This window comes from Neopelma chrysocephalum, unplaced genomic scaffold (genome assembly GCF_003984885.1).
Source record: "Neopelma chrysocephalum unplaced genomic scaffold, ASM398488v2 Primary Assembly neopelma1_24, whole genome shotgun sequence".
Taxonomy (NCBI): Eukaryota; Metazoa; Chordata; class Aves; order Passeriformes; family Pipridae; genus Neopelma; species Neopelma chrysocephalum.
In genome coordinates this window covers 20,441,354-20,467,186 of record NW_020897693.1, presented here as the reverse complement: position 1 = coordinate 20,467,186, position 25,833 = coordinate 20,441,354, and the positions used below count along the sequence as shown (strand labels likewise).

Sequence of the window (25,833 nt, the reverse complement as noted above, 5' to 3'; positions counted from 1 at the left end):
AGGTGGACAGGTCTCTGGAGCAGATATGAACCAGTGCGAGAGTTACTGCAGGAGGATAACAGGCTTTGATGCAGTTAGGTTGTACAGCAGAGTTCATCAGTCTGTAATACACTTTCCACCTTTCCTCTAAGGACTTTGTAACATCTGGACATGAAATTGAGCTGCTTTTCCTGAAGGATTGACAAGGATACATTCTATATACTGAGAGGCTGTGATTCCAAGGGCTAAACCACATGCCTACCCTGCGATAGTGAGAGTGAGTGTGAGAAGAATGAAGTTATTGGTGCACTACTCAAGTTTGAAAAAAGTTCAGTTCAGGTTGAATCAAATTTTACTTTACTGTCATTTCTTTAAAAAATAATAAGAAAAAAACCAGTATGTCAAAAGATTAATTCTTTGCAGAGTAAGCCAAAGCCTGCTATTTTCAGACCCTTGTGCAGCTGATGGAATGAGTGACATGCTGAAATGTCCCCAGTAGCAGTGGACTTGGTTTGACATCCCAGAGACCCTTCTTTCTTTACCTCCTCATTCAGCCATCAACACACTTACCTGGGATGTCAGATTACTGTTCAGTATTATCCTATGCTCAGAAATATTTGAGCTTGTCCCCTGAATAAAATGCCTCAGGTAGTAGGCTAAAGTATGTAAATGGCTGTACATTTCCCTTGATTAGGCCACTGCACTTATCTAAAAAACTGGATATTATTCTGAAAACAAAACAAGGCAAACATCCTATTTTTAAGCATGTGACCCAACCATAATCAAAACAGCCCAGATCCTTGCTCTTTGGCTAAATGACGAAGTGAGCGATCCAGAACAGCAGTTTGTAATGTGACTCTGTGCCATTGTTTCCTGGTCACAGAAATCTCCTTGGAGGTCCAGATTTTGAAACCAAAGCTGAACACAGATTCTTCCCTGAGTGAATGCTCAAGCTACAGAGACCAGCTCTTCTTCTGGAGGCTTTGTGAGTCTTGTCTGAATTTCTTGGTTGCTGCTTAGGGAGAGAGGAGAGGAGGTAGGAAAGTTAGGAGTTAAATTCCTCCCTGGGAAGAAGGAGGAGTGTTTTGGTTTTTTATTTCTGAGTAATTAATGTCCCTGCAGTCAAGTCTGTTTTGCCCATGACAGTAACTGGTGAGGAATCTTCCTGTCTTTATCATGTTTGACAAGTTTTTCCACCCATTTTTCTTCCTCTGTTGTGTTGAGGATGAGGGGTGATAGAGCATCCTGGTGGGCATCTGACATCTAGATTAGGTCACTTCTCTACAATGCTGTAAGTATTAGACAGTCATAACTAGTTAGACTGGAGCTGCATCCAGTAAAGCATGCAAATCTTTAGACAGTCTTTGGAAACAGCCTCTGGCAGTAAGGAATTCTGGTGGTTTGTTCCCATGAAAAGTACTTCTGGAGTATAACAAAGGAGAAAGCAGAAGCCTTACTACTGACCTCTGGCCATGGAATTGTTGAAATCCCAGTGCCACAGCTCCTGTAGAGGTTGCTTCTTGCCAAAAGCACTTCACTGATGCAGTTAGAAGGGATATCGTGTTCCGTATCAATTCAGTATGCATTCACCTCAACTGTTCCTTCTTAGTCACATCTGTGACACCCAGATGCCATTGCCTCCAGGCTAACCACTGGATAGAACTAGTGGCAAGAGGCAAATTCCTCTGGTCCTGACTGTATTGACTCCATAGTGACCCATCAATGTCTTATGAAGAGATGAGAACGGTCTTGAATCAGTGGGTTATCTTGCTTTCACTAAATGGGAAGTGTTGAAAACTATTTCAACACAGGGATCTCGTCCTTTCTCACAGAGAAAAGGTACATGCGCCAAACTTTCTGTGGAACCACAGGGCAAAGGTTAACTTTATATTTGCCTTGTCTTTTTCCTGGTGAGGACTGGCCTCGAGTTCAAATCCTATACTAACAGGTTCTGATTTTGTCACATCTCTGCTGCAACCAGGAAGTATAGGCGTATTTTTCTTTTTTGAATAAAAGGAGTTTAATCAATGTTTCATGTTGCTTAGTTGTGGTAAAAGTCCGGTCACTTCTGTTTTTCATTTCAGCATCTGAGGAGCTTATCTATGAAGTCTCTATGGGGTTAAAAATTACTCCAGATGTGTTTACACAATAACTTCTTCAATGCAGCAGGCAAAGCTGTTTTTTGGATGTATGCTGTCTAGATTCCAACACGGGCAGTCATATTTTCCCCGTCTCTGAATTCCCTTGTAGTTTAAACTATCAACAAGAACACAAGAACTACAAGAACTTTCCTAAATTTTGTATTTCAAAAAATCATTCATTGAGGGTCCTGCTGCCATAAGAGACATTTTAATAATTGCGCATTTATAACCTCATCTGAAGTTGTGGGGATTTTTGTCTTCTAGATTTTGAACCTTTGGATGATTTCAAGCCTTTTCTTGCCAATGGTACCGGCTAAAAGCTTTAAACTGTTCTGAAAGTTTGGTTTATTCATAGAAGGCCAGGAGGTCAGGTTTTGGTTTGATCAAATATCATGAAGCTTAGGAAATAAAGTGACAGCTGGCAGGATGACATTAGCCAATGGCCAGTTGAGAGTACAGGTAGATAAAAAAAAAAGGATGTGCTGATGTAACTTCTTTCTGGTGGAAAAGGAGGAGCCACAGCTTGGCCCAAGGCCCAGATTTATTTTTCATAAAAGAAAATTTGAATCTAAAGGGGCAGGACAATAATTTCTATATTCTTAATTAAGGCATTTACAATGTCCAGTTGCTGTCTCTCCTGACAAGGATTACATAAGTAGCCATGTATCTGCACCACCATTAGATGTTCTTCTGTGTCTTTCAATCTTTTGGAATTCCCCTGCTGCTATGTGGAGGTGTTGATGTTTTGTGTTGGGTTTCCTGTTAGGGCTTATCCTTGTTTATTGTGGCAGATTTAGCTTTGACAGGAAAGTACAGGATTGCTTTTGCTTGTGGAAAAGATGTGACTTTTATTTGAACTCTGTCCCCTGTGGGATGTGTAACAGCAGGATTTGTACCTTTTGCAGCTAGCTTCCAGACAGGGATTGAACAGCAGGGATGAAAAGAGCTGTAGCCCTGGAATAAAATTGCTTCTGTGTCACCTGATACGTTTATGAGGCTGTTAGAAACTTTTTTTTCCATTTGGAGCTGTGCACATCTAGGCTTGTCAACAGTTGCCAAGGATATTGTCTCTTTTTATCATCTAAAGCAGTAAGGCGGCCAAGAAGACAGTAGTGATGTCAGTTCTGGAAATTTCATTGCACATTAATATCTTCCTTGGAAGATCCAGCGTGTGGAGTTACCTGAAGGTAGAAGCTTCATCTTTCCTTTTGAAAGCAAGGTTCTGTTTCTCATGGTTACAAATGAACTACTGATGAAAAAACCCTCTAAAACTGGAAGGCAAATATGAAAGACCAACCCAAACTTAAGACTTTAAAGCTATTCTCATAATCTTGGAGACCTCAGTCAAAATATTAAATAGGGTTGCAATGCTGGTAGCTATTGTAATTGCTGGACCAGAATCTATTTTTCTAGATCTGTGATCTCTGTATTTCATTATTTATTTGCTTTGTACTAAGCAGAGGACAAAATCTGGGGGGGGCAGAATTATCTCTTGCAAAATAAAACAACAGCAACACCAAAGTTGTTATGCAATGATTTCTCCAGTACCCTCATGGTTAATAATGCAAGTTTTATCTTGTAATGCGTCCAACTAGATTCCTTTTCATTTAGCAGTCTTTATCTTCTTAAATTGTTCCTTCACAGGAGTTTTCAGAGGGTTTCTGAATTGCATGGCATTTGTTAGAGGAAAAAATAGAGAAACCTGTGCTGCTATCATCTTTGTTTAAATTCCGATCCATATCTAAAGTGCTGCTATTTTCAGACCTTAGGAATCTGCTTGACTTTGCCTACACACAAATCTAGTTGTGAATTGTATTTAAGTTCAAACTTTCTTTTGTCAAAAGCATATCTGTGAACTGTGATTCAGGCCATAGTTTTAAAGTAAATATTAAGTTAATTTTTTTTTGCAGAGTTAGGAACATACTGAAAAAGAATACCAAATGGATCCGTGGATAGCTGTCTCTCTTTTGATATGCTGCCTACAGCTAAAATGAAACTAGTTACAAAGTGCTCCGCCCCTTGAACAACTTTAGGCACAGTTTAGAGATCATATGCGTGCTCACACACAGACTACAGAAGCTAGAAACAATTCCAAAGCAGCCGTGCCTGCGTGCATGCTTATGACTCTGGCCTTCCAAAGCAAAAGTGAAAACTCTTGTGAAGAAACTGAGAGGCTGAACGGGTTAAATGAAATACAACTCTCCTTTTCCTGTGCAGTAAGGATTAGTAACCAAACAGAAGCTGGAGAGAAGAGTACTGAAGTGCCACTGTTTGAACAAAAACTATAGGAAACTGGTTTTTGAAGCTTGGCTGCAGAGTGGTGCACGTATCTCCAGTTTTTGCGCTTACCTTTCACAGGCACATGGAGAAGGTAAGAGTTGACTCTGTGTTCTGGGCTCTTTCCTGATCCCTCTACCTGGATATCTGTTCTCTATTAGTCTTTTCAGTGCTGTTTGTGCTCTTTAAACTATTTTTTATTTCCCACCATTTTTTTCCCTTTCAGTTAAAAGTGTACAGGGGAGAGGAGAGACCAGAGTCCTTATGACTGCAAAATTTTATTTCCCAGAAGGGAGGGAAGAAGATACTCTATGTATTTGGTGAACATGAATCCCTTTCACACACAGTTAATCACACTGAGACTTAATATAATCAAACCTGCTGTTCCTGATGTTGTGGCTGGGTGGAGCAGGGAGGTAGAGGGGAAGGTACCCATTGGATAGGATGCTGGATGAGCCCACTGGGGTCAGACATATACATGCTCTGTTAAAAAGGATGCAGAATGCAAGACAAATGTAGCCGGGGTATTGACTGGAGAAATGTAATTTTTGCATGTAGGAATAAAAGCCTGCCTAAGGTTCTAAGACTCTTGTACACCCTCACTATTGCCCCTGGAGTCTCAGCTGCTTCTGTTCATGTGCCAGCAGGTGCTGAGGGGAGGGAGTGTCTCCGGATCAGTCTGGTGTTGCTTTTAGCCACGTGAGACAGGATCTGTGTGGGAGGCCCAGCCAAACAATGCTATCAGAGCCAACTGACCTGTTTGTGAAAGGGAGATTTTCTGGACTAGATCTTCCATCTGTGAGGAAGTCTGATGTGTGAGGCCTGTCCTGGCATGGAGGTGATAATGGGCTGGTAGCAATGTGGAACGGCAGTAGATTTACCTGGTGTGCTGATGTTCCTTGTGGGTGGTCAGAGGAGCAGTTAATTTAAAACTGAGTTTCAAAGCTTTGATGAAAGTAGTGTTGGCTTTGAATGAAGTCCCTAGGACTAGGAATAACTACTGTTAGTACAGGAGCTTAGTGAGATGATATGTTTCTTTAGGTCTGTCTGTAGAGACCTTAAAGAGGGTTTGTAAACACCTTTGCTTATTACTTTAGAAAGTGTCTTCACAACATTTGTTTGGTTGATCCGTTCTGCATCGTACTTATGTGGCCCTTCAAAAGCTTCTCTGTAACCTGGCTTGCAGCTTATATGTTTTTACCCTGGCTTCTTAGAGTTGTACCACACTCTTTAATCCCAGTCTCTACAGATAGAGCAGCCATGAAAAGCCATTCTTTCTGAGGTGCAGTGTGGGGATGAGCCAATGTGCTATACAGGCACGTGTGTATTGGACAACCTCATTCTGGACTTCCAGGACAAATGCTCTGCTGTTGCAGGGAGCGAAGGGAGGTGTTTGTGGTGGGGAACAAGGGTGCATAAGATTACATGTCTTTGGTATGGCACTAACTTAAACTAATACTTGTTTGTTGACAGTGAATGAAATGATTAATAAAATGAAAAAAATTAAAAACAGCCAATGTGCTATCTCTGGAAGTTTTTATCTTTTTTTCTGTTCAGAGTGAGATAATTAAGACTCCTTTTTCTGGCCTATTTTTAGGTTCTTGTATACTGTGAAGTGTCCTGACACCTCAGAGTGTTTGTTTTTAAAATATTTCACTCCATGAGTGTAAGTGCTTGATAGCATTGCAGAAGTGCTGGGGTTGGGATAGTTTCTTTGTAGCATTTGCATATTCCAAATCTGTTTACTAGTAAACAATCCACTCTGAATGTAGCATTTGATACAAGATGTTTGATTAATGATTTTAGGTGATTTTCAAGCAAAGATGTAGAGCTTTGTTTGCTGGTCTCTCTATGTATATACATTAAAAAGAATATTAAGTATTAAACAAAATTGTCACAATGTTAAGGGAAAGTAGCAATCACTATGATATAGAGCACTTAGAGATGATCTTAAACATTGCTGTTCAGGACGTGTAGTAACTTCTGATGCAGATCATTTAGCTTTGGCTTTGGGATGGGCGCTCTCTCAGATCCAGCTACTTACCAGCTTGGTAAAAGAGAATGGTGGTAGATCTCACCTGATCTAATTGCTTCAGGGATTAATTGCCTCTGAAATTAGGTACCAAGATTCACTTGGACTCTGTGGGAATGGCTGTGCCCTGACTTGCTAAAAGGGTTTAGGAAGCAGGAAAGGAGTTACGTTGCTGCAACTGGTTTTCTTGGTAGTACTTGAGTTTGAGTTAAAGGAACAAATGTTATTCTATTTGTTCTGTTAAAATAGGAAACTTGGAGGAAAAAACCCTCTGATCTTGATTGTGGGCCCCTTCTTCTGAATGTAATGCAAAGAAGACAAAATACTGTTCTGTGCCTCAGAACAGGTAGGGCGTAGGCACCAGAAGGCTTTCTCTTTGTTCAGGGAGGACTTTAACTGTCAATAAAACATTAAGCATTTTATTAGTTCATGTATGTACCTAATGACTCATAATACACAGAAAAAAAATAGCTCTTTTTTAAGAGAATGGGAGCTGCTGTTTTGTATGAGAACAGCACCTAGAATACACAGGATGCAATTATAGTAGTCCTCACAATTAGTGTTATAGGTTCATCATTAGCTGAATGAAAGGGGAAGTGTTTTCCCAGTGATATATTGGTGCTCAGTAAACTCCGGAGGAAATAGATTGCTTTGCTCTTAGGTCTGTGAGAAGGATTGTACAAAAGTGGTGTAAATCTCTCAGTGCACCTAGTACAGCTGCTGAGCCTAGACAGTGAGAGATGATTGCTCAGATTCAGTACAGTCATTTGCAGTTATGCCCAAATATGATGGACTTGTTAAAAGAACTTATTTCTCTCAAAATTATACTCTGCTGGATACAGTTTCTGTCTCATCTTTTAGCACTCTTGGATCTGAACTGTGATTTGTTGTGGTCCAGTCCTGTCTTGGAGAATGAATAATAATGGTTGCTACATGTTTGAGAAGAGACTTTTATATTAAAGTATTTGAGTGGGTTTCTACTCATATGCATAGTCTATGATCAAATCATTTGTTTAGGCTTCCTCACACAGGAAAGCTCACCTTCTTGACATGCAGACATGATGTATAGAAAACAAGTGGCATCCACAGATTGTTTGTTTCTCTGCCTGGCCCTTGGAGCAGTAATTGGATTCTGGTTTCTGTGGGAGAAACCAGCTTCAGAGCAAAGAACCAATTTATTTTTAGATCAGACTGTTGTCATTTTGCTGTGATCACACCATTGAGCATGTGCTTCCTTTGAGAGCTCTCCAGGCAGTGCAGTGTGATCGCACCCTCCTAGGATCATTTTTTATGCAGTTAATTTTTAGTGACAGATGAAAGATGCTAGAGCCAGTATTCTTGGAGACAGCAGCCCTAATTCCACTAGCACACATTCTGCCTCCTAAGTTTGTTAGTCTAAAGTTCTGGTTTAGGTTATGGGGTTTTCTTTCATTTCTGTTTCTTTTAGTTCATCTCATGTTAGTCATCTCTCTCTTGCACAGTAATGTAAGCAAGCCCACAGACTTCTCTAGGGAAATTCCTGCTTCATGCCACTGAAGCTATGTCTGCATCACAGTAACAGTAAGAGTGATTCCTTAGGGAAGAGATGTACCTGTACAAGTGTGGTGTGTTTGACATGTTTACATACACACACATATATATATATATATATAAAACTGAGTTAACTTTAAAAAAGTAACTTAGGTTCCAGAAATGTAGAGGCAGCAGCAATCAAAACCCACATGAGGTTCAGGGTAAATACTCTCATATTTTCCTGTCTATTATTAGTCCCCAAGCAAATTTATTTAAATTATTATACAGGTGTTCCTATGTATAAATACTACAAGCATACTGTTGAATGTAGCACTAATATCCTCTCGGTGAACAGAGATGTAGATCTTGCAAAGAGACGCAGAAAAAATTTGCATTGTTTTAAAATCTCATCTTGAGGCAATGCTTTTTAACCCATTGCATAGTGCAGAAGTAGCCATATTTATATTAGGATAGAATGAAGTTAAATAAAATTTGAAGCAATTTTCTAGCATTAAAATCCCTTTTTTTCCTAAAGAGTACTTCAAAATTTGAACTGTAAGGGATTAGTCTCAGCTGGCTAACATGCTTGCCCAGGTGTTAGGGACTGAAGTCCCTCCCACTGTAAGTGAAGAGCAGATTTGAGACCTACCTGATGAAATAGGCACAAGTCTGTGGGGCCTGAGCAGATGCATCCCAGGCGGATGTGGTTGCCAAGCCACTCTCCATGATACTTGAAAAGTCATGGCAGTTAGGCAAACTCCCCAGTGATTTGAAAAAGGCAAACATTGCTCCTATTTCTAAAAAGAGGACACAGGAAGACCCAGAAAACTAAAGACTTGTGAGCCTCCCCTCTGTGCCTTGGAAGATCAAGGAAGCAATGTTAAGATGCATACAAGACAAGGAGGTGATCCAAGACAGGCCAGCATGGCTTCACTAAGGCAAATCATATCTGACCAGTCTGGTGCCCTTCTGTGATGGAGTCACTGCAGCAGTTGACAAGGGAAGACCAACCAACGTCATCTACATAGAATTCTGTAAGGCTTTTGACACAGTCCCATACAACATCCTTATCTCCAAATTGGAGAGAGGTGATTTTGAAGGGTGGACTATTCTGTGAATAAGGCATTGGATGGTGGATGCAGCCAGAGAGTTGTGGTCAATGGCTCTATGTCCAAGTGGAAGCTGGGGACAAGTGGTGTCCTCAAAGCTCTGTCTTGGGACCGGTGGTCTTTAATATCTTTATCAATGGCATAGACAGTGAGATCAAGTGCACCCTCAGCAAGTTTGCAGGTGACACAAAGCTGAACAGTGCAGTTTACACAACAGAAGGACAGAATATCATCCAGAGGGGCCTGGACAGGCTTGAGCAGTGGGCCCATGGGAACGTCACCAATGTCCAGGTGTAAGGTCCTGCACCTGGGTTGGGGCAATCCCAGACCTGAGTACAGACTGAGAGATGGATGCATTGGGAGCAGCCCTGCAGAGAAGGACTGAGGGGTTCTTGTGGATGAAGAGCTGGACATGAACCAGCAATGTGTGCTTGCAGTCCAGAAAACCAACTGCATCCTGGGCTGCATAGAAAGCAGTGTGGCCAGCAAGTTGCGGGATGGGTGTCTCTCCCTCTGCTCTGCCCTTGTGAGACCCCACTTAGAGTGCTGCATGTAGGTCTGGGGTTCTCAGCATAAGAAATATATGTGGACCTGCTGGAACGAGTCCAGAGGAGGGCCTCAAAGATGATCAGAGGGATGGAGCCTTCCATCTGCTATGAAGACAGGCTGAGAGAGCTGAGGTTGTTCAGTCTGAGAAGAGAAGGCTGTGAGGAGCCCTCATTGCTGCCTACTGATATTTAAAGGGGCCTTAGAAAAAAACGGAGGGTGATTTTTTTGTATGGGTGGGTAGTGATAAGACAAGGGACAATGGTTCTAGACTAAAAGAGGGGAGATTTAGATTAGATATTAGGAGGAGATTCTTTACTCAGAAAGTGGCGAGGCACTGGAACACGTTGCCCAGAGAAGTTGTGGATGCCCCATTCCTGGAGGTGTTCAAGGCCAAGTTGGATGGTGCTTTGAACAACCTAATCTAGTGGAAGCTGTCCTTGCCCATAGCAGGAGGGTTGAACTGGACGATCTTTAAGGCCCTTTCCAACCCAACCCATTCTATGATTTATAAACAGCAGCAATGCTCAGTGTCAGGTGATATTTCTGGTCAGGGTAAATATCTCATAGAAATGAAGCTTAAGCTGTGACAAGACAGTAGTAGATGTAAAAGATTGTTAGCCATTCCTCTTCAATTATGCTAGTGTTTGGGAGACTATATCCTTTTCATGTATTTTCCATAGGCAGGCTTCTTGTTGCAATGTCTAAATCAGTCTGTGTGTTTGTCATTATCCCTACATGCTCCCAGATTTAATTAACAGCTAAGAACTGTGAGACTACCAAAATAGAAGGCAGAATCCTATCTTTACTCCTTATAATAAATCTCTTGCTGCAAACCTAATAGTGGGAGGCCATTGACTCTCAGCTGATATTAATAGGTAGACAGAAAATTGCCCTCATGAAATACTGTATTAGCTCCTGTAAAGAGCTGGCATAGTGAACACATTTACTTGGAAGATGCTGCTTCACTGACTTAAGCCTTAGATACTTCATTGTAGATTTTGGAGAGTGAGGAAAAAAGTAGGTCTGCTTCTTCCACACTCACTGATGGGGTATTGTGTGAGGCCTTACTAGAACCTCTGTGTGTTGATCTTGCTCTTGAGACTGATGATTTTTCAACTACTGTTCTGCGTGATTTCAGTATTCAGATTAAAACTGTGTGTCACAGGCTGCTATAGCTTCCCCAGGTGTTGCTGACCTTGACATTGCTGTAGAAGTCCTCTGTAAAAACACTGTCAGTTTGTGTCAGCCACATGAAGCAATGGCCTGGTGCAGATTCATGTGCCTGTTAGGAATCAGGCTGAAGGCTTAGTTGAAAGACTACTGATAAAGCAGGCTAGAAGATTCTTCTATGTTACTACTACTCAATTCTCCAGCTGCTGTACTTGTTAGTAATTTTTTGTATTTTTTTTTTAATTTAACAAGGTGAATTTTAAAGTTATTCCAGCTGAAAGTTTATCTTTCATAATATGCATAACACAGCTGAAAGTATATCTCAGTGGGATTGCTTTCTTGATGAGGATTCTTCAACTCCTAGCATGTGTTTAGAATTAATTACTAAATCTGGGTACCAGTGGTAAAGATATGGCCGTAAGACTTTTACTCGGACAACTTGTGTTGTTTTATTTTGGTTTTCTCTCCATTTCCAGTAAGCCCTTTCAACTAGTCTTTATTTAAACTCATTTATAAACATTTATCCCTTCCTTTGTATACAAACAGCTCTTTATGACTGTGGTTCATCGCATGGTCAAGGCAAAGGAAATTCAGCATCCTCCTGCTTTAACAGGCACATGCACATTAATTGACTTATCTGCCCTAAGCCAAAGGACACCAGGCCCAGGATTTTCTTTGGGAATTTTTTTTAAAAAAGAATGGCTTACTGTAGTCGGGGAAGAAAACAGGTGTGTTAAGAAGTATCTTCAATGTGATATCCTCTGCCTAAAGTGATGATTGGTTTCCTGGTTCCTCTGGGCTGTGTGATGTGGTCTTCATGCTCTCCCAACTCAGCACACAGCCTAAGTAAATGGAAGTTTTTCCCTATCCTTCATCCCTGCTTCATGGAACCCCTTTCTCTCCCCACCTTCATCTTACCTTCTTGCAGTATGTGTTTATTTTCCCTTTTTTAATTCTTCCAGCAAAAACTTAAAGGTCCTTCTCAGTTGTCCAGCAAACAAAAGCAAGCTGGAACCAAGATATCCTGGAAGATTTTTAGAGCAAAGCAAAAATCATAATGTCTTCAGGAAATGTAGTGAGTCCAAAAGCTCAAATACTTTGCTCTGAGTCAATGACTGAAAAAATTCATGTCAGTAACTGGGCAACATATCATCCTTTCTGACTTCCCACCACTGTCAACCAAATCTCTAAACATAAAACATCAAAATGAGATCTCATGTGTTAAAGGGGAGTGGAGGAAAGGTGAGAGAATTCTGAAAAGGCGTGAGTAGTGGGATCACTGAGGCAACTTCTTTAGTGCTGGATGTGCTAAACTCTGTTGATATTGCAACAGGCAAAGATTTATTGCCAGGGTGGTCAATCTGTACCTCACAAGCCATGCAAAGACAGCTTCTGTGTCAGGGCTACCTCAGATGGGAATAATAGATCCATGTTGGGTAATTCAAATCCCCATCTGGGAGATTAAATGAGCTATAAAGACCTGCCGAAGTCAGTAATGCTGGATGGCTTTGCTACTTGCCTGCATGTCCAGATAAGTCTTGTCTAGGGAACCCTGAAGGGGTCTTTTTACCTTCTGCCTATGAACCACTCCTAGAGCAGTCCCTGGGCCACATATGTGATATGTATCTGTGGCCAAAGATGATTTAGAAATGTGATTCACAGGCCAAAGAAGGCTGGTCTGTCTTATGTGCTAAACAGAGAAGAACCATGTAACACCGACTGTCCAATTATTTTCAAAAAGAATAGAGAAAAACTGATAAATCTGTGAGCAGTGGAGCTTATGAAACCTGTTTTATTCTGACTTTATGATCTGATTCTGTAGTGCCCAACCAGCTTAGGTTCTTGTTTATGCAAGGCTGAATTATTCATGACATTTCTTTCAAGTCTGAATTTCCTTCCTATTGAAAAGAAAAAGTTGTCATCTAAATGGATTAAAAGTCCAACACTTCTCTTCATCCTGGCCTAGTATCTTTTCCCTCAAAATGTAATTTTATTGCTTTTGAGACCCTGAAATTAGCTAGGTGATTCAATGTTATCTTTACATATATGTACAGGCAAAATAGGTCTTGTTTCCCTAGGAACATGGATGTTAAGAGGTTATTTGGAAAAGTGGCCAAGTTTAAGTAAGCAATCTTATTTGTGTATTGGAAGGCAGGATTTACACACATAAAGTAAATATGGGAGTCATTAAAACTGTCCTTGATTCTGAAACATACTCCTGGTCTTAATGAAGATTTGATTGATCTTGCTAAGCCTGCCTGGGCCTGGATAGTTTTACAGCAGTTCACTGCTGGCTCCACTGTAGAGAAGTCTCCAAGTCTGCCTATCTGTCTTTTCTAGAATTTCTGTTTGTTAAGGCAAAAGATTCTTTCCTAAGTGGGTTCAGTGTTAAGCCCTGAAATATGGGTACCCAGTTTCCAGTTGTAGTGGAGTTCTTGTGTTCTGTCCAGAGTTACAAAATTGCAGCCATCTCCTCCATAGCCCTCTCACCCACCTGTTTTGGAATAGAAGTAAGGTTCCTGAGCTGCTAAAATTAGATTTGAGTTTGAACTTCCCCAGTGTTTGGAGGAGCTTGGGTCAGCACCTCTTACAGAAAACAGTCCAGAGCTGAACTGCAAAGCGGATTCTTTTTGACCAAGCTTACAGATGGCTGGGACTAGTCACCACTTCAACCTTTTTATTCATCTAACCTGAGCAGTTAATGCCAGATTGTGGTTGGATAGACAATTTGAATCTTTTCTGGTGTATGGGGCAGAGCTTTCAGCTGCATACACGTCTAGTTCTGGTTGAAGATTCTGGTGGTTCCTTACTTGTTGTGAACTTATTCTTGGATTGTAAATCCTCTCCCTGAGATAACTTCATATTTTAGTACTATGGCAGAAATCCCTCTGTGAGCTTTTCAGCAGCTGTTCCATATCTTACACATAAAGTCACCATTTCCCCTCAGGCCCTGCTGCTGTTTATGGGTGGAGGAGGGGTGGAGGTGCTGTTCTAGCACACAGTGAGAAAAGGGAGCTGGGAAGGGTTGAAGAAAATCGGAGAAGGGCAGGAGGCACAGAGAACAGCAGTTGCTGTTGTTACAAGTGGAAGCACTGCAAGACACTGTCATTTTCATTCCTTCCCCCACGTACTCAGCCTTCAGTGAGAAGAATGGCAAACAATCAGAATAAACATATGCTGCTGTACCCCAGGTTTTACAAGGAGTTAGAGCCATCAAATCCAGAAACAGAACTTGAGGGTTTTTTTAAGCTTTTGGACAGATTCCCCAGTTCCATCTGTTGTGGTTGAAACTAAGGTGAAAGGGATAAATGCTGAATTCTGTATCTGAGGAAGCTTTTAAAATAACAAGTTTATTGAAGCTCACATAATCAAATACAAGATTTGTTTTACAATTAGAGATTTAATAGGATACAGACAGCCCTGTTCTTCCTTCTGACAATCCTTCCTGGAATCTGTTGACTAATTTATTAGGGCTGGATGGTCTAAACTTTTTAATGCCAAATTTGAGACATATGATAGCAATTATGATACAAGTGCAATGACACAAAAATACAAGCAAGCACCAGAGCTGTAACCTCTTGCTGCTTTGATGCCTGGGATTGCCCCATACATTGGGTTCTGACTCTAGTTGTCTCCTCAGAGACTCTTTTTATCCTATCTGACTAAAAACATCCAAGATACTAATTGCTTGGGGAGTGGGAACACTGCTAGCCCTGATGAGCCACTCCTCTAGCCTCTGCTCCAGGAGCCTCACGTGGTTTGGTCCCAGCTCCCTGTCTGCTTCTTGGCTCAGATGTTAGAAAGGGCTGAGTGGGCAGTCCATTAGCGACAGAACAAGCATTTGATTTTCAAGGCCATCTCCAAAATCCTGAGTGGTGCCTGGAATGGCATAGGTGAGAGAGGAATGATGGGGAAGAGATTTTTTTTTCTGCTGAGTAGTAGGAAGAGGAGGTGATCTCAAATACTTACCTCTGATATCAAGATGATTCAAGGAAGAGGCTGCTTTCACAGTGCCCTTTGCTAGTGGTATGAACTACTTCAGGAGAGCTTTGCTGTTTGTGTGCATGGAACTTGTAGTAAAAGGATCTCCTCTTGCCTGTCCTTCCACTGGGAAAGGATTTGCAGTTGGATAGGGTTTCGACACAGATCTAGCCTATGTTTTGGTTGTACACAAGTACACAGAGAGTGTACTTGACCTCTTCTGGAGGTATCTCTGGGTTGTTTCTTCCTTTACCTGAATGGGAAGAGTAGTAGTAGCATGTGTGGGTAATAGGGTGTACATAGTCTTCCCTCCGTTTCTTAAGAATGACTAATCCAAAATTAATGAAAGTCTATTCATATGAAAAGCTCCTATAGCTCCATTTTCTTATGAATCTTATGTTTGGCATTCAGTAGTTAGAGAGAGACGTTTACCAGTGCTTGTTTTTCCAGTTACAGTTTCCCTGTTCATTGCTATTTTGCACACAGAATTTGGTGCAACTGGATTTTTCAGAAGTTAGTAGCTTTTACATATGAAAGAGAAAAACATTTAAGAACGTGCTTTTTTATCCCCAGAACAGGTAATGTTGGAAATGTCAAAATCCATTATATATATGGACTTGGAGAGTTGTAATGAGCTGTGATTCAGTGAGACCTAGGACTAGGAGAAAAATGGTTGCCCATGATAAAATAACCTGAAATGCGCAAATACTAGATCAAGTAGGTTTCATTTTGGATATTTCTTGGTTCTGATTTGATATTCTCTTGCAACAGTGATTTTATATAAATGTTATCACTGTTAATAGTGATGCATGTTCTGTATTTTAGCTGGATTTAATAGGCTAGGCTAAAGGAGCTATATGTGAAGTTTTAATATTAAAATAGATGTTGTTACAAGGACTAATGAGAGAAGCATTTCTTCCTTGATTCTTTCATGCATAGTGAAAGGAAAATTTATCCTTCTGTCCTTTTACCTTTCCTTTCCCAAGTTAGAAAGAAGCCCAAACTAGATAAAACTATACTAGGAATATCAAGTCTGTCTCTTTTTTTTTTTCTGGGTTTAATCAACTTGTCATGAGGTCATGAGAAAATGATAATGAGAAAGTCAGTCTCTAGTGGCTGAAGTGTCCATGGTCACAGCTGTGAATGCTGGTGAGTGGTGGTTGTTGTGGGCTGCAACTCAAAAGAGGAAGGATTAAATAGCAACAGGCAATGTACCAGTGAGGTATTGTGATCACAAACATGCATAATGACCCAAATTTAGGAACTGTTGTATGCTGCCATACCAATCTGTGTGACCCGATCTCCTTTCTAGCTCTGCAGAAGGGATATAACTACTCATTGTTGAATGTAGCTATAGCTGTCCATGATGAACTGTAGGATTTTAAACAAATGAGACCACACAAAGACAGACGTGAATCTTCACCAGTCCACGCAAGATGACTAAAGGATACAGAAATGTTAACTGTGGAATTTCTTACCTTGGTTTGGTGGAAGTAATTGCAATCTTCAAGTATTTTATCATGCGTATATGTAAATGGGTGGGAGGGCAGACATGCAACAGCATGCACCTTCCACTGTGCCTGGGGATGATGTTCTCATAATATCAGAGGAAAGTTCAGGGAAATATTTACACTCAGTAATTACATTCCGGCTTTCTGTACAGGGTAATTTCAGTCTTTGCAATTGCCTTCATCTGTCCAGGGAGTGTAGTGATAAAACTGCTTTTCTTCTCTCACCTTCGTTTTAGTTCCACCTCTGTTTTTAGTGTGTGGTATTGTAGTTCTTCCACCAAACAAGCAGCAAAGAAGCAAGCAATTCTAATCAGTAATCTTTCTGTTCCCACAGGCAGAGATGAAGAACTTGTTCCTTCTGCTCATGCTAACAGTGGTGCCACCTTCTGTATTTTCAGTAAGTAAATTCTATACACTGTCACAAGATATGAAAGATACTTCTCTTAAGAACTGTCAGTATTTGTAACTCAAGTATTTTGTAGAAAGTATTTTCTGAAAGAGCTGATGGGTTCAAGTCCTCAGTCCTGTTGTGGTACATCATAAAAATCTAACGTGGTGATTAAATAACAGAATTCTGGTAGTCCGTTTGGCTCTAGGGATGTTATCTGCAAAGCAGTAATTGCTGTCTCCTGCTTCAAAGCTAGAAAGAATTGTCACTTGAAGTAAAGAGAATTAATTTTTGGTTAGCTCGTTTACTCTTTTCTTTGATCTTAGAATTCTCAGCCATGTGATTTAGCTTTACTGGGAGAGGTAATCTTTATGTTATGCCAACTCGATATTATCAGAAAAAGAATGCAGCTGTTAAGAACCAGGATCCCTCTTCCTTTCTGAGAGAGACGTAGGATCTTTCTGAGAACAGTTTCTCTGAGTTTAAGTCCAACTTTATTAGTGAGTTGGACATGGAAGGTAAAAGATGGCCTGCTGAGTAGAGTGGAAGTGTTAGCAAAGGAAGAAGTTATATGTTTGTTAGGTGTAAAGGAGCAGAGATGGGAGGAAAAAGAAAAGATGCAATTATCACCTGGAATAAGTGTTTTGCTTTCTAGGCCACCTTTGAAGATCAGGGATGAGAGACCAGAAATCGGGCAGAGTTTGTTAGTTGTCATATTTTCTGTCTTACAGATAGAAATATGCTTAAATGAGCTCTTGCTATCTAAGATCTAGTAGAAGACCATACTGTATGTTTAAAGAACCAGAATGGAATACATTATATTCAGTTCATCTCTTCACCTGCTTATCTCCAACCTGGTGATTTTTTGGAAGGGATATGACTGAAACACGCTGCAACTGTGAAGGCTTACATTTCTCTGTAACATTAGACTCTATCCCATCAATAGCCTGCCATCAATAGCATTCTTGAAGTCTTGCTGAATGAAGGGAGAAGCTTTTGCTTAGTCATCACTAAACTTCAGTTTCCTTGACATGCTGGATCTGTCCAAGTCATGAGGAAAGAAGAAGATCCATCAGCCCTGAGGCACTCTGCTGTGGTAATTCTCCATTTTGTTTCTAGTAGGGAAGAGAGAAATGGCATTTGTTTGATATGGACCATTCCTTACCAGATGCTAATGCAAGCAGGCTGAACCATAGCAAGAGATGGTCGGCTTCCACAGGGTGGAGCTGGCAGGACTGATTGTAGCAATGGCAACTCAATTCTGTGCTAGATCAGGCTAAGCACCCAAAGAGTAGTGGAGATGCCTGAACACTCGCAGCCGGGACAGCTCTGAAAAAGCAGTGTCTGCACTTATCTAACTGCTGCAGAAGAGGAGTGGTAGCTCTGCTGCTATAAATGCAAATGGTTAGAGAAAGGAAGGGAAGCAGAGGGTGAGTTTGAAAACTGAGGTAAGGAATACTGCATGGTGGGGACATAAGCTGGAGAACTGATTGCTCTTCTAGATCCTTCTCCACTCCTTTAGGACTTTACCTGAGGCGGCAGGTTTTTTTAAAAATAACTTTAATCCATATTGCATAGCATTGAAAAGCTGCCTTCCCTATGCTGTTCTTTTGTAATTCCCAATGGCAGAAGTATAAGAGATTGTCAATGACATGGTGCATTTCTCCACACGGAAGGAGAAACACTTCATTTACTTTATAGTAGCACATATCTAAGAAGTTGAGGCTCTGCCTCTTTATTAGATATTAGATCTAGAGCAGCCTTGCAGCTAAGACAGCAGCAATTGTTCTGATTTTCGTGTCAAATGAGCTGCCAGTATAGCAGCACATTGGTAGAAAGGATCACCTCCAGCTATACAGTGAATCGTGTATACCCCAGGAAGAACAGGATGGTAGTGGTAGAACTAAAATCAGCATGTGTGGCTTTTATTCCAGAATTAATTGCTTGCCTCTTAGATCCCTTCTGTCTACTGATGCACACAGTGATTGCTTCTTGGACACCTTTTCTTTGACCCGGGTGTAGGAGAGAATGAACTTGCATGCAGAGAGACTTATAGTGCAAAAGGGAGTACAGCTATAAATGTGTGAACTGCAGGCTTATACAAGAGTAGGGAAGTGGGTCTACAGATCTGCATGTGATTAAAGGATATAGATTGATGCCTAGTGATTTTCATCTGGTTTTGGAAGGGAGTAGCTGAACTTGTTTTTACTTTATTGTTAGGCTAGGGAAAGCAGCAAGCAGAATAAGGGCAGAAATGACATCTTCTCTCTGCTTGCAGTGAGTGTGGTGGTTTGTCTGCCAGACATGGCAGGCAGTGTTAAGCAGAAAGAGAGGGACTCCTGCTTGTCAAAGCCACTCACTGTAGGAAGCTTCCTGCCCAGTGCTCCATCCTTGGTGGGACCCATTGTACTTTTCAATCCTTCTTTCATGCTAGAATATGGAGAGAGGCTTGCCATACAGTACCTGTGGTGTGTGTTCCTTTTCACCAGGCTTTGAAGGATCTGGAAAGGGAGGTCACCCATTACTTGTAGCTCCTTTATTGTTTGTGTTGAAGTAGCACTAGAAACTGCAGCTGGGTGAGCAGGAGGAGTGTATGTATTGTATGCTTGGTGGTGCAAATTTTTGCATCTGGAAGTCCTTCTTTCCAGATGAGAAATGTCGTATCTGCCCCTACCATGGGACAAATTCAAGGGAAAGCTGCTTGTCTGAGGAAGAGTTTTGTTTCATCTTTTATGATCTTTAGGCATTAGCTGATCATTAGATTATGTCCAATACTTACATTTGCTCCTAGATTGTACTGCAGGTGTGCTTAAAGTGAAGGCTGGCCTGAGGCTTGGCTGACAGCATGTTCAGATGCATTTCATCTGAACACCATTGTTTTCTATGTATCTGCAGTTCTAGGTTAAAATGCTGGTTTTAATTTATTCTAAAGAAATTAGCATTATTATTGTTTAAACAGTGTTAATGTATTGAATAAACTTCTAAATGCCTTAACCAGATTTGACAGAAAGGGCAGAAGGTGCACAAGGACCTCAAAGTTAAGGTAATACAGAAATAGTAAAAATTACTTTGAGGAGTGAGAAAGAGAAGGAGATTTTACTAGTATTCTTATGGAGTGAAAGGTAGAAAACATGCACAAGAATAAGTGTACTGGGTAGGACCAGTTCATTTTGCCTATATCCTGTCTCCAGCTATGTCACAAACGTACATCTAGAAAAAACTATTAAAAGATTGGCAAGTACAATTTCTCCCAATACATTTCCAGTGTATGGACCCTTTGAGCTAGAGATGTCTCTATTTCTCTTCCCTGAATTTAGTCAACGTCTCTTAGAAGCCATGTAGAGTTCTAGCAACACAGCATTTCTATCATAACACCAAGATCCTGCTCTTGAGGGCTAAAGATCAATTCATATGTAATAATTTTATTTGTTAGGATAGGACTTGTGTTTTCTCATGTGCATCACTTAAGTTGCCTACATGAAATCTCCGCTGTCATTTTAGTGACAAGTCACTTATACTATAATGTCTTTCCATAATTCTTTGCAGTATGTCTCTGGTTCTCTGTTGTCCTTTATTACCCTGATTTACCCTTATCAGCTGCCTTCACTACTTCTGTGGTTTTTGCATGATTGATAATAAACATATAACTAATAAAAAACTAAGTAATAAATGTGTTGAGCAGTTCCGGTTCTTTATGGAATTCTGCTGCTAATGTCAATTCTTGCAGTAGATGGAGATTTCACTCCTGCCTTTGTCTGTGGGTGACCTGCTCATCATCCGCTGAAGGACTGTCCTCTGGCTGCTTAACTTCCTTCAGAGCTTTAGGTGAAGGATTTTTTTTGAAATATGAGTGTATCTGACAGGTTACCCTTGTTGACATGTTTGTGAATCTCTCAAAAAACTGCAATAACCTTAGAAGGATTAGCCTTTAAAAAAGCCTTATTGGCTTTTTTTCCTGAAACATCCTGTATTTATACAGGTGCCTGCTCATTCTGTTCTTTGTTATAATTTCTATTAATTTATCGGTTGACATCAGTTTTATACTATGTGAGTGTAGAGTTCCCCTGGGATCCTTTTGCAAACTGGTGCCAGATTTTGCGCTTTCCAATAGTCAGATGCTGAAGTGGTTTTAGCTGAGACAGTTGTCTGCTAGTATGCAACAGTTTATCCATTTCAACCTTGAGTTCCTGTTAGGCCCCTTGGATAAACAACTTGTGGTGACTTCATACTGTGTGTATTGTCCACTTTTCCAAATAAATTTGGGGTCATAAAGTTTCCTCACAATCGTCCTCTTTGTAGAGTTTTCTGACTGTCCTCCGTTTCTTCCACAAGGATTCCAAGAATTAGTTTTACTTCTCAGCAATGGCATTATCGTTTTAGAGAGTTCTTTAAATACTCTAGTCATCTCTAGGCCACCCAGAGTTTCTGGGAGTCTTTCCATTTCTGAAAAGTAACTAGCATCTGCTCTGCCCACTAACCAGCAAGCCAGCATAGTCCCATGGGGCAGCATGTACCTAGTTGTGCAGTGGGCGAGGCACACAACGTATCCTGCCCAGCTGACAGGAAGTCAGTGGATGGTAGGACAGACCAGAGAGAGGTAGCGGAGTGAGGGTTGTTGGAGAGGTGAACAAAAGGAACATGGAAGAGACCTGGGAATCATGAGGGAGTGGATACAATCATGTAGGGACAATCTCAAGTGTTTTGAGAAAATGAAGGTGCCAGGGAACTGCTGGATTTTAGTGGATTTGACAGGATATGCTAACAAGCTGTGACTAGCGTGGTAGAGAGGAATGAAAGGAGACATACGCAAGTGTAAACCACAAGCCATTAAAGCTAATGAAACCTGGATTTTTCCTCTTTTTTGTAAAGCAGCATGTCTTAATGAGATTCTTCTTCTGTACCATTTTGTATTTAGCTTCCTGCTGTCACCATCTTGTTCACTTTCATTCCTGTTTTTCTAGTTTTTCTCAAATACAATTCTTTCATTATTTATTCATTATTCATAAAAGTGGTACTTGGCATTATTCACCTTCAAAGCTCTTTGCAAGCCTGCTGTGTTTGAGCCAAGATCAGTGGTTAAGACAGAATTATAAAAAATGCCTTGCTGATGTGGTTTGGATTAATTAGCTTATTTTTGGTTGCATTTTTGGCTAATATCCTAGCTTCTTGTAGATGGATTTTCTTGAAAATGCATCTCGAAAAAGCATCTATTGGAACAGTAGCATGTATCTAAATTATAAACGTGTAAGATATACTGAATGTTTTCAGCTCCCTTTCAATTATGTTTGAGTGTGAAATGCCACATGTCATGCAGAGCTTAGCTATATGAAAATATTATCAATGGTCATCACTGTAGTACCAGGTAGGTCTTTTGGATATAGAAAGGAGAAGGAAACGATTGACCTCCTGAAGACCACATGGTCTAAGGATTGTGGGTTGTTTTTGTTAGGGTCCTGAGAGCACTACTAGGCTTTACTGGCACTGACCGGACTCCCCTCACCCTGCCGACTGCCCAGGACCCCACTGTAGGTTCCAGGGACTGTTAGTTCCTACCCCAGTGATGCTGTACTGATGATGCATCCTGCATCATCCTGGTGCTGCATCCTGCATCATCCTGATGCTACATCTGCACAACCCTTCCTTGCCCAGCCGTGGACCCTGATAAGCTAGGCTCACCTGCAGTACCATGTCCAGCCTGTCTTTGGCTGGAGGTGCCAAATTCCCAGGGCTGGGTCTGTGCCCTGGCTTGCCCTGCTGCTCCAGGACAGCCTCCTGCTACTGGTCCCCAGCCCACAGGGAGCAGTCAGCCCTTGGGGCACCTGGATACTTTCTTTCTCCCCTTCCCTTATTAACTTTTCTCTAAACAATTAACTTTTCTCTAAGCAATTACTATTCAAACTTAACAAAGCTGTATTTTTTCACTGGAGACTTCTTAATTGCCAAGACTTCAGCAATTAAACCATTACAGAAATTATTGTGGTGATAATTTTCTTTTGTAAAGTCTTTGGTTTTTATCCTTCTTTCATGTTTCATAAATGAGGCTACAGTTCAGGGTGTGTCAAAATAAACATTAATTTTATTTCAAAAACTATAAACCCCAGAAAGTAGATATTTTGAAAATAAAAGGATGCAGTGTTATTTCAGAAATACTAAGAAAGGTTAAAGAGAGAGTGAGTCTGATTTTGAATGTAGTTTTAAGCCACAGAAACACTGCATAACATAACATGAGTAACACCACATTACTCATTTTTTTCATTATGAGCAATATCAGTTTTCAGTGGGTAACAGTTGTACAGGGCCTTGTCATCAACCTCCAACATCAAAGACTCCCCACCATGTTCTCACTGTCAGCACAGATTTATATCTGGTCTGAATGGAATCTAGTAACTGTGAAGCAGCCCCAGAAGTCACAGTAACAACTTTTCAGTGTCCAAAATGATGCTTCAGTTGCAGCTCAATGGACCAAAGCTATGCAACCTGCTGGGCTAAAAGCAAACACTAGCCTTGTCCAAAATCTCTGGGGCATAGCGTGATTATCAGTAACCATGTGCTTTGAGCAATGACACAAAAAAACTCACGAAGCAGTTCAGGTTGATTATCTCTAGGCTCTTAAAGATATCCAAGGAGTAAGGGAAATACTAGGGGTAAGCACTTGACTGGAATGTAGGTTGTTTGGACATGTGACTGCAAAACGTCACTGTTCACTTGTGACTCTAAATTGATGTTTACTTTGATAGCTTGGTAGTATGTGAGTTGCAGCAAGGCACTAGGAGATTATTCACACTGAATCACTAGTCCCCATTTGAGTATATGGACTTTGTGGATCACTGCATGCCTGCAATGTGTTTGTCTGAGAAGCACAGTCCTCTTCCCATGCATATTTTCCTATTCATCTCATCAGACTGACTGAAAAGTCTTTCAAGGGTCCCTTCTAAAGTGTTCCTACATACTGACAGCATTTTATGTCTTTCTGAGTCATGTCCCATTCATAACTTCTCTTCCAGTGCATATTTCATACATAAAAATAAACATTATGTAGTATATAATATGCTATCTAGGACTCTTTTCCAGAATTCTTTTGTTTGTATCTGATGCATACTGGAATTCTTTGCAGATGGAGTCTGGAACTCTAGAGGCTTTTTTACTTGCTGGTTATATCAGTTATAGTTGGCCTGGTAACAGCAGATGCTGCAACTACATCAGCAGTTCATCCATAGGAACTGATAAAACCAATGCAGTGTTCATAAAAGTGGCATTCTAAACTTTTATACCGCAGCAGCCTGTGTGCAAATGAGCACTGAGAGCATGTGGTGCCAGGGTCACAGGCAACATCAATATTCCCAGAAGGTATGCATTTCTGGTGTCTTAACTGGCAATAAAACTAGACAGAGCAGTTGGGCATTAACTGACAGTTCTTCCTGGAGTTTTTAGAAATCAAGTAAGATAGTTATATGCATTTTCTCACTTTTCTTGAAACATTAAAATATATTCATAATGCAGATAAAGAAGCTACATTGTTGTGCACATGTTAGGCTGAAGCAAGGGAAGAATGGAACCAAATGAATTTGTAACAGTGATAAAGATCATAGGTTATTAGTTCTGGAATCCAGGAGGGAATGGAATTTAGTTGTCCTGGCTGACAACAGATAAAAACATTTCAGAGTCTGAAGAGAGCAAAAGAAGGCTTTTGGAACAGAAACTATCTGACAGCATCTAAAAACATACTGTTATCAGACTATGTAATATATTTATTATTTATTATGAATATGTAGCTTTATAGTTGCCTGTATACATGTGTGCAGTTACTGAAGTAATGAATACTGTGCACAGATTTCCAAATATGGGAGTTGGGCCCCTATTAAAATGTTTCTCTAACACTCTACAGCTTTGGGAGGATTCTTTGGGCTGATGCTCCTTTTGGGGTGTATGTAAATGGAGTGATATTGAGAAAAATTACTGTTCCTGCAGTCTGCAGATGATTAAGCCTTACAACAAACAGTCCCTGCAGATTTTCCTCTCTACAAAAGGAATAAAGAATGCTAGTTCTGTAGGAGGGATGTTGGAATATTTATCGGAGGGGAGTGTGTGTGTGTGCACACGTGTGTGTGTATCAAGGAAGGGCTTTCTATTCTAATTGCCTTCCAGTAATCTGACTTTCAAATGCTCTTCCTTTGGATTTTTATCTACATGTTTCCTTCTCCCTTATGCTGACTGAAAGGTCCCTTGTTTCCAAGGTGAGATAATACAGTTCCTAAATCAGTCAGTTGATACAGAAGAATAAGATTGTAGAGAAAAAAGTGCAGAGGTAGCATATTTTATTCTTTTGAGAGTAAAAGAGGAGGGCTTACAGAGGGAGAAATTAGATGTCTGAAAGAAAAACTTGGGAAAATAAAATGCCTTGCTGAAAGTTGAAACTCTATTGTTGGGATTACTCCCAGAAAGGCAAATGAGAATGCAAAAGACAAATACTGAACTCAATATCTGGAATGAAAGAATGGAAAAGGGGTTTGGCATGAGGTCAGGGAGATGTTGACTTGGCCAAGAGAAGGTATGTAGAAGTGGCTGTAACCTGGGTAGTGCCATTGAGCGAGTGGTGAAGGCAAACAGACTTAGTCTGAACCAGAGGTATTAGAAGGAATTGCACAGAACTTGTGTGAAGTAAATTAGATAGCATGGGCTAGGAAGAAAGTGTTTCACATTAGAGCAATGTAGATAATAATTTGGGGTGACTCTGCAGCTAGATAACTGTAGGTAATTTAATGGTAAATGCATAGATATGATTGGCTAATATCTCTGCCTATTACTCTGCCAGTAGCAGGGAATTATTCTTTAAAAGAGGGTGAAGGAAAGAAACAAGACTGTAATTTGGAAATACAGTCAGGCAGCGAGTGTGTGTAGAAAACCATTAAACCTGTCCAAATGACAAGGGAGGATTAACCCATGCATCTCGCCTGAGTTGCATTCACTGGATGATTTATTAGACTAGCTCCTATCCAGCAGAGACTTGGATGTCTTGTGTAAAAGCAGTTATCAGTTAACAGAAGTGAAAATTATGCTGTTAAATTGAGGAGCTTTCTCCTCAGTGCCATCCTTTTCTGTAGACCATGGAAAGTGACCTGCGTGGGTGGAAATCACTTGCTGATCAGGGTTCATATTCCTGCCATGGTGAAATCTCCACTTCTGG

At 40.6% G+C, this 25,833-nt stretch overlaps 1 protein-coding gene across 5 annotated transcripts in view; it reads left to right on the top strand.

Moving 5' to 3' along the window:
• The first annotated feature begins 644 nt into the window (after positions 1-644).
• Positions 645-25,833, top strand: part of PAPLN (papilin, proteoglycan like sulfated glycoprotein) — a 57,000-nt gene continuing 31,811 nt past the window's right edge. For 2 of the 5 annotated variants that reach the window (XM_027707145.1, XM_027707137.1), the window contains exons 1-2: positions 4,071-4,491; positions 16,596-16,658. In XM_027707145.1, the coding sequence (XP_027562946.1) occupies positions 4,483-4,491; positions 16,596-16,658 (72 nt within the window). In that variant the 5' untranslated portion in view covers positions 4,071-4,482. Of the gene's footprint in view, positions 965-4,067; positions 4,492-16,595; positions 16,659-25,833 lie in introns of those variants that run through there. The other 3 variants (XM_027707130.1, XR_003538010.1, XM_027707155.1) reach the window with 3 other exon arrangements.